General features: G+C 41.8%; 1 protein-coding gene across 1 annotated transcript; it reads right to left on the bottom strand.

Moving 5' to 3' along the window:
• Positions 1-934: 934 nt before the first annotated feature.
• rph3aa (rabphilin 3A homolog (mouse), a) lies at positions 935-13,584 on the bottom strand. Its single transcript, XM_084572226.1, has 15 exons — positions 13,211-13,584; positions 12,936-13,065; positions 10,910-10,993; positions 9,495-9,657; positions 8,115-8,300; positions 7,764-7,979; positions 7,586-7,665; positions 7,124-7,198; positions 6,754-6,863; positions 6,541-6,667; positions 5,881-5,934; positions 4,748-4,899; positions 3,129-3,210; positions 2,953-3,049; positions 935-2,545 (listed from the first exon to the last, which is right to left on the bottom strand). Exons 1-15 carry the CDS (start codon positions 13,411-13,413, stop codon positions 2,412-2,414), a joined length of 1,893 nt encoding a protein of 630 aa, XP_084428352.1. The 5' UTR covers positions 13,414-13,584; the 3' UTR covers positions 935-2,411.
• Between the last annotated feature and the right edge of the window lie 152 nt (positions 13,585-13,736).

Raw genomic sequence — 13,736 nt, 5'->3', positions numbered from 1 at the left:
TTTGTGATCATTTTGTTTTGTGTTAGTTTGGAGCATTTTGTGCTTCTTCTAAACTATTTGCATCCTCTTATGGGAGTTTGTTCTCATTTTGGATCATATCTGTTTGTTTTTTAAATGTAATCACTCTTTGTGGCCACGTTTTTCTGTCTTTGTCTCTTTTTGTTCCTGATATGTCTACATCTGGATCACAAACTGGACTGGTGGGCCAACATAGACTCAGTGTCCAAATAAGGTCAGAGCCGTCTCTATGTCCTCAGGAGGCTAAGGTGGTTTAATATCTGCAGGAAGCTGCTGGACATGTTCTACCAGACTATCGTTGCCAGTGTCCTCTTCTACGCTGTGGTGTCCTGGGGAGACAGCACTAAGAAAATAAGGACACCTCACGGCTGGACAAGCTGATCCAGACGGAGGACTCTGTGGTAGGGGGACAGAGCTGGAGTCCTTGACATCAGTGGTAGATGAAAGGACGTTGAAGAAACTCTGGTCCATCATGAACAATGTCCACCACCCTCGACAGGACACCATAGTCAGGGAGAGGAGCTGGTTCAGTGACTGTCTCTGTCCTGCTCCGTGGACATGTTGAGGAAGACGTTTGTCCCTCAGGACATAAGACTCTACAACGTCTCCCTGTGAGGAACCAACTGGACTGTGGTCAATCTAAGTACTATGAAGTTAAACTAGTCTCATCTAACTTTACTAGCTGCACATTCTTCTGCAGACTCCATCCATCATTAATCATTTTTTGTTGTCCATTAGTAGTTTTTATTATTTTTCTCTCTTTGCAACATCATTGTGCATATTTTTATTATCTTTGTCTCTTTCACGTTGCCAGTTTTTCACTCTTTGTATCGTGTCCAACATGGTTTAACATCCTCAGAGTCTCACTTCATCTCTTGTCTGTGTCTTTTTGGATCTTTGTTTTTTGCATCTTTGTGCCTCTCTTTGTGGTTGTTTTGCATTTTCTGTGGACATTTGGTCTCCTGTTGAATCTTTTTGCAGCCAATTTTAATCTTTTTGTGGCTGTTTCGTCTTGTTGCATCACCTTTGTTTGTCTTTGTGGTTGTAACTATTTATTATCTCCCTTACAGTCATTCTGCATCATTTCATTCATCTCCCTCCTTCTCTATCTGTCTGTGTGGTTGTTTTGTCTCTTTTTCTTGTCGTCCTGTTTATCTTATTATTTACTTCCTGTATATTTGTGTCGGTATTGATTCAGATATTGATTTACTTTGTACTTCCTCCACAGTCTCAGACTCAATGAGGTGCAGACGTCAGTTTTACAGCGTAATTCTGCACATCTTTAAGTCCGAGGGTGTTTCTGTTGATTCTTAAATTTGTGTGACCGTGAACAGACGCGTCTTCTCATTCTCTCTTCTTCCTCTTCTTCTTCTCTCTGCTGAAACGAAGCCGGTGGATGAGAAGTTCACCCGGACTCAAGGTTTTCAGAGCGTAACAAGTCTGTCACCTTTCACCCACTTGGCGTGAAGAGCTTTTATCAAGATGAGTCAAAGTTCACAAACTTCTCAGCCGCGTGTCTGCCGCAGCTGATTGGCTGAAACCTTCGCCTGATTCAGACAAAGTTTCTGCCATGTCACACAACGAATGTCAAGGAAGCGCGGGAGCAAAGGAAGTGCCGTCATGTCTTTATTTATTAGCCACGTGTATGGTACAGTTCAGACATGCATCAGTTATCAGTGCAGAGAGAAAAATGTGGAATATGTAGCTGTAAACATTTAACCTGACCTCAAAACGCGTCCCCGGGTCGACCTTTCTGGGCTTAAATTATAATCATACCGTAATAAAACGCCATGCAGAAGCTTTTATTTTAGGTCTGCAGGAAGATAGAAAGCTCAGACATGCACAGCTTCTCCGCATCGAGACGCTTTTCACATCAACAACAAAACAGTTTGTTCACATCGTCCCGTTTTCTATTCAACACGAGGATGCACGATAACACGAGAGAGAGACGCTTCTGCTGACGCTCGATCAGCTGAGAACGGATCTGATGTGACAGGAGTAAAGATCAACACGAGGGAAAGAGGTCAGACAGAAAACTGTGGATCCCTTCTGTGAGATCAGTCGCGTAACTCGTTACAACACATCGACACCGGTGACAAGGATCTTATCGTCGCCATAAAACACGATAATCGCTCAGTTCAATCGTTTATTTATAACACGATAGAGTTTACGAGGTGATAATCATCCTAGATTGAGTAGTCGTCACTCCTTAAAAAAAACAAATAACGACCCAGAGGTGAACATCCATGTTGGTCACCTGAAATGTAGCATTCACATTGCACCTTGGGACAAACGACATGAAAGAGAGGGGACAACAGCAGCCCTGTACTCACTGGGAGACAACAACCTACAGGGAGATGGTGACGGGAGGAGCAGAGGACGGAGGAGGTGTTCTAATCCTCGAACTGGACGGTGTTGTCGTTTAGAAGGACGTGCCAGCGCTCGATCTTCTTGTCTTTGTTCTTGAGGCATTCGTACCAGTGCTTCAGACACTCTCCTTTGGCCTGGATGCCCAGCTGACAGCCGCCTGAAGGCAGGAAGTGAGACACGTAGTGAGCACTGAGGGCTGGGTGGAGTCAAGTTAATTAATGTGGCTCATTTTGAGAAGAAAAGAAACATCTGGACCAACTTTCTCATCAATCTGTCCGAGACTTCTCAGAAGATTTGACTCAAAACCACAAATAAAAGCTTCATAGTGGAACCAGAACACAGGTCACAGGTTCACATCACCCAGAAACCATGACCGTGCACATTTTTGAACCATCCTATTAGCAGACGTTGAAGTAAAGTCATCAAGACTGATCCTCAACCTGATCAATAGTTGTTGAGATCTTTCAGTCTAGACCATCCTGAGGTTGAACCTACAGCCCTGCCCATCAGCATGGCTAGAAACCAATATATGGATGAGGACATGGGAGCCAGTATCACACTCACCAATGAAGTCGTTGGATTTCCCCATGTCGTAGTCCCAGACTGAGATGTCGAGGGTTTTCTTGGCGAGCTCAGCATGTTTGACTTCATAACTGAACTCCTGGAACGTAGAGATGAAAACATGACATAACTAAATCTGTCTGAGCAGGAACGGGTCTGTTTGAGGAAGAAGGACTGACCTCGTTAAACTCCGGGTTGAGGGTCTTCTTTTTAATCTGCGTTTTGTTTTTGGCTTTCTTTCCCATGTCCGGCTTCAGACATCTAAAGAGAGCAGACGTGGGGTAAACAGCATTTAGAGAATCAGGCTAATTTGATTTGTTGCTGAGAGTTTGAGGGGGAGATCGATACCAGCGTCGGAGCAATCCAACACAATACAGACAGCTTTATTAATCCTAGAAGGGGCGCTTTGTTTGGAGCAGCCTGATGTCGACACAAAACAGGAAACTACAGACACACAACTCAACACTCAGAGGGTTAGGGTTGACTACAACAGGGAGAACGACATGAAAGAAAATATCCAGCAGCTATGGCGATGCAAAGATTTAGAAAATAACACCTTGAAAATTCACCTGCAAGAACATGAAACTAAAAATTGAAATACTAAGTCAAGACCTAGCTTAGCAAAATGACTTCAAACAGCAGGAAACAGCTAGCTACAGGTTGTACTGATTTAATAAACCACATGGCAAGCAGCAACTGGAAGCTAGAAACTTCCTTTTAAACTGAGGACAAAGCCTGGCTAGCAGTTTCCACTTGTTTCCATCAGTGTTTATTCGTTAACAAAGATGACAAAAAATATGAATCAACGACTATTTCTTTTCTGTGACTAAGGCGTCGAGGAGCTAAAACTAAAATCCGATGATAAAAACTAAAAATACATTAAAAATACACAATCTCTTAGTTTAAATGTACATCCTCGTCATGTGATTGGATTAATCTCAAGAAATTAGTTAGCCTGCTAAAACTAGCTAGCTGCTACAAGCCCTGTGGCTACAAATGAGACGGAAGAATGCAACGTTTGAAGGAGCATCACTCTGATATTTATGCAGCCTCCATCACGATAAGTAAGATAACTATGAAGTTAAAGTAGTCTCATCTTACTACTATGAAGTTAAAGTAGTCTCATCTTAGTACAAAGAAGTTAAAGTAGTCTCATCTTAGTATTATGAAGTTAAAGTAGTCTCATCTTAGTACTATGAAGTTAAAGAAGTCTCATCTGAATACTATGAAGTTAGAGAAGTCTCATCTAAGTACTATGAAGTTAAAGAAGTCTCATCTAAGTACTATGAAGTTAAAGTAGTCTCACCTTAGTACTATGAAGTTAAAGAAGTCTCATCTGAATACTATGAAGTTAGAGAAGTCTCATCTAAGTACTATGAAGTTAAAGTAGTCTCATCTAAGTACTATGAAGTTAAAGAAGTCTCATCTGAATACTATGAAGTTAGAGAAGTCTCATCTAAGTACTATGAAGTTAAAGTAGTCTCATCTAAGTACTATGAAGTTAAATAAGTCTCATCTGAATACTATGAAGTTAAAGAAGTCTCATCTTAGTACTATGAAGTTAAAAAAAGTCTAATTTTAGTACTACGGATTTAAAAAAGTCTCACCCAAGTACTACAGAGTTAAAAGAAGTCTCATCTAAGTACTTTACTAGTTTCTGTTTTCCACTACATGAAGTCACTGCCTTCTGACTTTTTACTGACACATATTTAAACAGTCAAACTAAAACTTCCAAGTCTTCACAGTAGTTGATCTATATATTGAGGACGAGGGAGATGCTGTGGAGCAGAGTACTTACACTTTGACAAACGGGTCAGAGTATCCGTTGGAGTCCATGGCGGCCAGGTGAGCACAGCGGACCACGCCCACCATCAGGCGGCTCTGCTGACTGTTGTACGTCAGCGACACCAGGATACGACCCCTCTCCTCTGAGTCCTCGGCTTCATTCACCTGCACATACGGATATACACATTAATGGACGCTCACTGATCCCTGTGCACATGTCTGGAGGGATTACTCTGCCACTATCATATTATCTACTAATGCAGGATAATGTACGTTCAACATCCTCTACATATATAACATTATGCAACAGCTTTATGTTACAGCTTAGTCTCTCTACTTTCTGATGTTTCAGTCCAAATTCCTCTAATTTCTTTACTGAAAATGTAGAACAAATTATTTAACTTTTGTTTTTTACCTGAATGCTAGCTCATTGTAGCTACACTCAATTCAGTTTATTACAAAAAATGGAGAATTTCCTCTGGACGATATTCATGTTAACAATAACTCTGTTAAGGAGTTCCACAGGGTTCAGTGCTAGGGCCGTTTTCATTCTCTTTAGTTCCACAATATGAAGAAAAACTGCATAAATATTCATTGCTACGCAGACAACACCTAGCTATATGTATTAATGAGACCAGATGAAATGTATTAGTTAAACTGGTAGCTTGGTTTATACCCGTGACCCGTCTCTTAACTGTTATTTCTTGCTTGTGTACTGTGTTCAATCTTATAACCCAGTTTATAACCAATATAACTGTGTAAGAAGTACTGCGAACATTTTAATGTAAGATAACATGAGACCAAGGGTTGGTGGGTGAATGAAACAGCAGAAGCAGAAACATTGATGAAAACATTAGATGCGGCTCAATTACATCCGGCTGATCTGCCTTACAGGGTCAACTTCTGTTCAGGGTGTGCTTATGTTTGCAGCACAGAATACTGTAGGAAACAATATACATATATGATAATACTAGTCAGTGATATGGACTTGAAACATGAGCAGGTGGCAGAGACAGAAATATTGAAGCGGTGTTGTTTCAGATAAATTGCTATTTAATTACTAAACACTAAATGTTCATTCAAATACCTGATACATGATAAATAAATAATAAAGTATCATCAGCATAGAGTGATATAGGATCTTACATCATCCTCATAGAGAGCCATGCCACGGGCTGATCCTCCGACAGCTTTCTTAACCTGTGGACAATAAACCAGTCATCATCATCATCATCATCATCATCAAATCTACAGCCACTATCACACAGGGTAAAACAAGACATTTTAATATGTCTGAATATATTTAAAGAAATTGTTCAACATGGAAACACTTGGTTTCTTGCTTCAATAAATATGTGGCCACGGTCAGTTAGCTTAGCTTAGCATAAAATGGGTGGAAATGGATGGAAACAGCTAGCCATAGCAGTGACATGCTTTATATCTTGTTTGTGTAGTATAATAATATGAGCGACTCTGTTGTTCATCAGATAACTGTATTCTAGGCAGTCACTGCACCCGGTCTCCAGTCTTTATGCTAAGCTAAGCTAACTGTCTGTTTGCTTTTAGCTTCGTATTCAATGTAGAATGGTCATAAAATGTCATAAAAGTAATAAACTTTAAATTTTATCAGTCGTATAGTCCTGGAGTGTCTGCTAATCACCTGATCGAAATAAATTCTTATGCTTTAACTTAAAACGTCAACTGCTGGTTTTATTTGTCAGTAAGGACTGACACTTTAAGTCAAAAAAAAAACAACATTTAAAAATAAGTTTCTTTGGCTCTGCGAGGAGTCGGTGTGGTCCTTACCGGGATCACTCTCTCCAAACAAACGTTGAACTTCTTCTTCTGGTCAAACGTCAGTTTCTTTAGGGCCACTCGTGTCTCTCCTATGAATTCGTTGTGTCCAAACTTATCCTCATCGCTCACCGAGAGCCTGAAGACAAGATGATGATGATGCTCTAAGAAACCATTTCTATTTTTAGTCTGAACAATAGAGGTGGTAACGCTTCACATTCTTACCGGAGAGTTTTGCGTGACATCTCGTCATCGGTGATGCCGTGGTAGATGAGAGTCTCGTTCCAGACAGGATTCAGGGTGTTTTTAAGTGTCTTGGTGCGAAGCTTGTTGGACTGAAGACAAAAGACAAGGCATTCGGGTGAGTTTATCGTGTGACGAGAGAAATTTACTCTATTTTGTGCAACCCAAATCAAACAAACACATCCCAACACCATCTTCGCAAATGGCGCCATTAGCAGCTAGCACGTGAGCACATAGCTAGCTTGAAATAAAGCTAGAAGAAGAATTTATTTAGTTTTTACACTATAATTAATTAAATAGAGTTGCTCTGTCTGTTTAAAGACAATTTAATTAATAATTAATAAAGTCATACCTTACTGGCTCCAGGTAACAGGTGTAGCTTCACATATGGGTCGGCCAGTCCATTGGAGTCCATTGGCTTCAAACCCTTAGACAAATAAGGACGGACTTAGTAGGAAATTGACCCGTCTGTGTTTATATTCTCCTATATCGTCTTGATTGTTCTGGTTTTGGCTCTCTTTCACCTCTTGTACTCCTTTAGTGTCTTGCCCTTTACTCGTTGTCTTCGCCTTGTCTGGTCCTATTATTTTTTCTTATACTCCCTTAGTCTCATTTGTTCTGTTGTGCTGTATATTTACTTATCTCCTCTTGTTGTTTATTGTCATGCCTCGTCTCATTTAATTTTGTCTGTCCTGTCTTGTCTCATCTTGCTTTATTCCATCTTATTTTTCCCATCCTGTCTTGTCCCTCTTGTTTTGTCTGGGTTTTCTTGTCCCGTTCTGTCTTCCTCCATCTCGTCTTGTCTCTCATTTACCTTGGCTTTAACAATGCAGCAGTGCAGGGCGTGGTTCTCCTGTTCATAAAGCAGACTGAACTCCAGAGAACCCAGAGTAGCTGTGAGAATAAAAACACAGAAGCTCATTGGACGTCTCTAGTCGCTCTAATCATTTATTATACTTAAGTCTTGATTGCAAGGGAAGAACGAGTCTTACTGGCATCATCTGAGTCGTAGTCGATGTCCTCCTCCTCTGTACGATCTGGAGGAGGTCTTGGGGGAGGTGGGTTATTGGCAGGTGGGTTAACAGTGATTCTAGCTGCAGGAACATGAGATGAAATAGAGCTGGAGACTACAGGTTGTCTTTTGTCCTCCACAGGTGCAGGGGACACTGTCTCTTCCCTCTGTTTAGTCTGCACATCTGCAGCAGGAGCTAGGGACATCGTGGCAAACAATGATCGGTTAATATTGTGTGAAGCATCTTTTTACATTGACGTTGATGTCCAGTGTTTTGAAGGGAGCCCCTGAAGCGTTTGGATTATTCTTAGAAGGAGCAGCTTGACTTTACCTGAGGTGGAGGCCGCCTGCTGAGCGTTTGTCCGAGGTGGTTTGGAGGCTAACACATGTCTCTCGGTCTTCGTTACAGCTGCTGTACGCGGATGATTCTCATTACGGCTGTCAGCTGTTGTTCTTGCCGTCTGCTCCCGTTGTTCTGATCCACAGGGACGCTGCTGCCGTGGCTCGTCACTGAGCTCTGACGAGACAAAATAAGATTATAACTGTCAGAGCAGAGCAGCTTTCTCTTCAATGGACGGATTAATGAATGAACTGAACAGCAGCCAGAAACACTTCTGATAGAAGGCCATTCACATGACTGCAAAGAGACACAAAACAACCACAGAGACACAAAACAACCATGAAGAAACACAAAACAACCACAGAGACACAAAACAACCACGAAGAGACACAAAACAACCACAGAGACACAAAACAACCACAAAGAAACACAACACAACCACAGAGACACAAAACAACCACGAAGAGACACAAAACAACCACAGAGACACAAAACAACCACAAAGAGACACAAAACAACCACAGAGACACAAAACAACCACAAAGAGACACAAAACAACTACGAAGAGACAAAGGCCGCAAAGAGACACAAAACAACCACAAAGAAACACAAAACAACTACAAAGAGACAAAGGCCACAAAGAAACACAAAACAACCACAAAGAGACACAAAACAACCACAGAGAGACACAAAACAACCACAAAGAAACACAAAACAACCACAGAGACACAAAACAACCACGAAGAGACACAAAACAACCACAGAGACACAAAACAACCACAAAGAGACACAAAACAACCACAGAGACACAAAACAACCACAAAGAGACACAAAACAACTATGAAGAGACAAAGGCCGCAAAGAGACACAAAACAACCACAAAGAAACACAAAACAACTACAAAGAGACAAAGGCCACAAAGAAACACAAAACAACCACAAAGAGACACAAAACAACCACAGAGAGACACAAAACAACCACAAAGAAACACAAAACAACCACAGAGACACAAAACAACCACAAAGAGACACAAAACAACCACAAAGAGACACAAAACAACCACAGAGACACACAACAACCACAAAGAGACTTAAAAATATCACCAAAAGTCACAAAACGACTACGAAGAGACACAAAACAGCCATAAAGTCACGAAATAACCAAAAAGAGACGGTTTGGTTTTGAGAAAAGCTCGATTTGCCTCCATTATTATTATTATGACTACTTTCTCGTGCCATTTTAACTCACCCTGAGTTAGTAAACTGATCAAAGAGCAGCTGTGTTGTACAGGACATCTAATAACCAACTGTAATATTATCAGTTTGCAAATCGATGCACACATTTGAAACTCAGCCTCCCTGTGTCAGTTACCGTATCCCCCATGATGTGTAATCGGTTCCTTCGGTCCCCTGTGGCCCCCTGGAGCCGATCCGTTCTCTAAGCTCGACTGTTGAGGTCTGGACAGAGGCAGGGGGGCCGGTAGACTCTGCTGGTCTCGTCCCTTAAAGAACCAAGCTCCTGAACGCTTCTGTATCTGCAGGAACACACAAAGTACTGACTTTAGGTTACTTATTGTAACCCCGGTTCAATGAACCCAACATGATTCATGACTTATTATCCACAGGGGACTCTTTAGAGCTTCAATTTAAATGGTTGTTGCTTTGGCACATAGCTGGTAAACATGCTGAAGCATTTAGCGCCTTGGCACTTGGTGGAGACCAAAACGAGACTAAATAATTCTTTTATTGCACTATAACAGCTGGATGTGTAAATAAACAAAACGTGATGGCAGATCCCGGATCGTCTCTGCTGCCTGCAGTTATTGCAGAAGATATGATATATATAAAAAGATAAAAAAATCGACAAATAGCAAGGCGTGAAATTAGCTTTTACAGTGTCCTACATGTGATTTAAGTTAGCGCTTGTTAACTTGCTAAACTATTAGCTTTGGTGGCTTTTAGATACCAACAGTAGCTTAGCAGTGGTGCACCAGTTGGAAAAACTCAATCTGAACACCAGAGGTTTTACTGCTTCCATTGTTTTTTTGTTCAGTGAAGCCTTTATTATTTTTTTTTTTCAGAGCGTACAACTCTGATTTAAAATACCGTTAGCAATGAGAAAACCAGCGAGGTCAGTTGTGGCTCTAAACATTCAGATACTTTACTTCAAGAGCTGAGTTGAAGTCTGATTGATCAGGTGATCGATGAGTGAGGATCCAATCATTGGATCAATAATCAATAAACACTCATCCATCATCCATCCACTGATCCATCCATACACAGTGGTGCAACTCTTTGTTTCAATTAGTGTCTTAAGCTGGAACTCTGACAATGGTTTAATTATTTAATTTTGTTTTTTCTTTCATATTGCTGAGACACTTTGTCTGTGCAGCATCACAGAGCAGTTATTGTGCATGACTGACAGGAGAGGGCATTTATTTAAAGATCGTCTTTGCTCCTGGAGGCAGAGACGTCCACACTGTCATCAAATCAGCATCGTGTGACAGTATTAGACAGAAATACTCATTATTTAAACTTTAGAAGAGTCCAACTACTATCAGTACGTTTTAAAAATTATTACCTGCGGCACATTTTGCAGTGAAATGCAACTCTGAAAGCTAGTAGTTAGGGCTTATAGTTGTGTTAGTTGGATGTTCTGCTATGGGCCTAGGCTGTTGGGGGACTTCCTCAGATGCACTGAGCATCTAGTTTCTTCTTCGTGTGCTCTGGAGGTTTGATTCTCTGGGTCGTGTTGACGCTATATGAATAAAAAGCCGCTTCCCTCACCTCTTGCTGTTCGTTGCAGATGCGACACATCCACGTAGGACACGTCCTGCTGTTGCTCCAAATCCCACATTTACTGCACATGTGCTGCACAAAGACACAAAGGTGTAATCCATGAACACAGACTCACAGCTGATGGCAGGTGCACAGAGCATTCATACGTTCACAGTTCAGATAGCACTAACCCTTTCTTAGACGATTGGTTGCTTGTCGCCATGGGAAACCTCTTAGGATGTGCACTATAGATAATATAGTAAAACAGCAGAAGAAGCAGAAGAAGAAGTGCTACCAACCAAGTGTTTCCTTTGGGTAAGGTTTGTGACAAGAGAGTGAAGCCTTCTCCCACTTTCTTGTGGACCGAATGTTGATAAAAGTATGTTTTAAGGAGACATTTATAAGAGATCTCAGAGTCAGCTGACCAGATTTCCTTGAGCAGATCATTCTGCAGGAAACTCTACCAGCCGACCTGTGAGCTGAAGGATTGCCGCAAATCAGAACATCAAATTAAATTAAATGCAGCGTCCAAGCAGTCAGGTCGAAAGTTAATGTCTGGTGGAAGTAAACTGAGGCTCCACCACCGAAACACGACTGCACAGACTCCGACTCCAAATTATATAACTGGATTTTTGGCTTCACTTTGGCCAACGGCAGGAAGAGGGGGCGTGTAGTACATCTTTGTATACAGTCTATGGTTGAAGCTGGTCAGTAGTAGTAGTAAATGAGATTAAAACAAGACAGAAGCTGCAAATTTAAGAAGGTAACACTAGTAAAAGAACGGAAGTAGAATCAGACAAAATGGACTTAAGATATTAGTTGTTTTAACTGCTAGTGTTGAAGGGGAACTACCGTTTTTTACAACCTGGACCTTATTTCTGGCATAAAATACGATCGTTTACTCACCCATATAACTTTGGTGTCATTTTTTGTCATTCGTCAGATATTTACATCTGCGTATATCCATATAATGGGAGTGAATGGGGCACCGAAACGCAGCCTCTAAATAACACATTATCTGCCACGAAACTCGTTCATTTCAACAATACTTTGTTATCATACGCTAGTGCTATTCCCCGTTGAGTCCGGAGTTACCTGTTATCATCATCCGGGGTCTGTAGATTGACCTACTAACCTCTGACCTGGATGATGTCATCTCTGAGCGCCACGCACACCCGACTGTCGGCTTGTTTACCTGTAATTTGCTACTGCTAGTTTTCTGCAACATGGCTGAATATTTTTCCGATTATGAGCTTGTGGACGACGACTTTGTTTATGATGGACGTCCTTACCGTTTTGAGCCAGAGTATACGGATGAGGAGCTCGTTGAAAGGAGGATGCGGAGGCAGAGAGAGGAGCAGCTGGCCAAAGAACAACAAACCGCTGCACGTCCGCGAATAGATAACAGGTAACTCTGGACTCAGCGGGGAATAGCACTAGCGTATCATAACAAAATATTGGTGAAATTAACGAGTTTCACGGCAGATAATGTGTTATTTAGAGGCTGCGTTTTGGTGCCCCACTCACTCCCACTATATGGATATACATGCTTATATGGGTGAGTAAACGATCGTATTTTATGCCAGAAATAAGGTCCAGGTTGTAAAAAATGGTAATTCCCCTTTAATCCCAGCCATGGGTCCTCCAATGTGTTCTGAGCCTCGACTAGACAAATTCTTTGCGACTTGACACATATCAAAAACCATTTTACGAGTTTGTTGTAGGTTTTTATGGGCAAATCTGACAATATGTTGATTCTGAAATGTCTAAGAATCATTCAGGTTTATTTCACACCGGTTTATTTCTTCACAAGGCTGATGCTAACGTTATACTCTGTTGTTCAGATGAAGATTCAGAGAAACAATGAGTCACACTGGCGGCTAAAAAGAACAATATTTCCATCTGAACTGTGGTGAGATAAACGTGGAATGAATCAGTAAAACTAAGCATCTAAGCAGAGAATCCCTCCATCCTCTCTGCTCGTCTACTGGTGTCTTTCCCTGTTCATGCAGAAATAACAACAGCATCCACCTACTTTTTTGCACTGCACACAGAGGACAGCTGTGACCCCCTGTGGTCCAAATGACGCTCCACACAGCAGACAGAGCGAGTCCCCGTCACCACACGCTGTCTTCTTGATATTATCCAGGCGGCTGGAAAGACGCCTGAGAGCACATGCAAATAAGTGTAAGCACACAGACACAAACAGGTTTTCCAGCAAAAAATGAAATCATTCAACTCGTTCAAGCGTCTGTGCACGCTCGTCTGATGTGATTGGGTGCAACGGACGCAACAGTTTCTCCATCTCACTCGATCCTCTCTTGCTCCATGGCCTCCATCATGGCGGCACGGGCCAGCACGCCGTTGATGATCTCCTTTTCCTCGTCGGTGAGCTCCTCGCCCGGGGCGCCGCCGTGCACGTTCATCGCTTCACCCGATGCAGCTGAACGCGAAGCACACAAACACACAAAGAGACAAACACACAGAGAGTAAGTGGCATGCAACGTGAACATGCAGCTCAGGCAAAACCTCCAGAAAAGTGCATAACTAAGGAGAGTTAGACGGAATCTGAGGACAGCTGGAAACCTGCAGTAATGCTGAGCAGCTGCAGGGACTGTCACACATAATATCAAACACGACAACTAAATGTGTCTGTGAAGCTTCTCAGTCATCCAGGTCATGGTATATATATACATAAAAAAACAAGGGCATGCAAAGATTCCTCCAATTACAGTTGGTCGTCAAGCTACCTGATTTAAACTGTTTCAGACCTGAAACATCTGTCCTGGTCCATCTGATCTCACCTGTCCATCTCTAAGTCCCTGTGTCTCCACCT

Source organism: Chelon labrosus (assembly GCF_963514085.1).
Source record: "Chelon labrosus genome assembly, chromosome: 22".
In the NCBI taxonomy this organism is placed as follows: Eukaryota; Metazoa; Chordata; class Actinopteri; order Mugiliformes; family Mugilidae; genus Chelon; species Chelon labrosus.
Note: the sequence above shows the minus strand (reverse complement) of the source record. Positions and strands in the feature narration are given on the sequence as shown.

Bases quoted from the DNA above. Each gene is read 5' to 3' on its own strand.
- rph3aa (XM_084572226.1), bottom strand. From the start codon at position 13,413: ATGTTCACGTTGCATGCCACTTACTCTCTGTGTGTTTGTCTCTTTGTG. The intron at 8,301-9,494 runs GTAACTGACACA...TTGTCTCGTCAG, and splicing joins TACACATCATGGGGGATACG to AGCTCAGTGACGAGCCACGG. The intron at 2,546-2,952 runs GTGAGTGTGATA...TCCTGCCTTCAG, and splicing joins GAAATCCAACGACTTCATTG to GCGGCTGTCAGCTGGGCATC.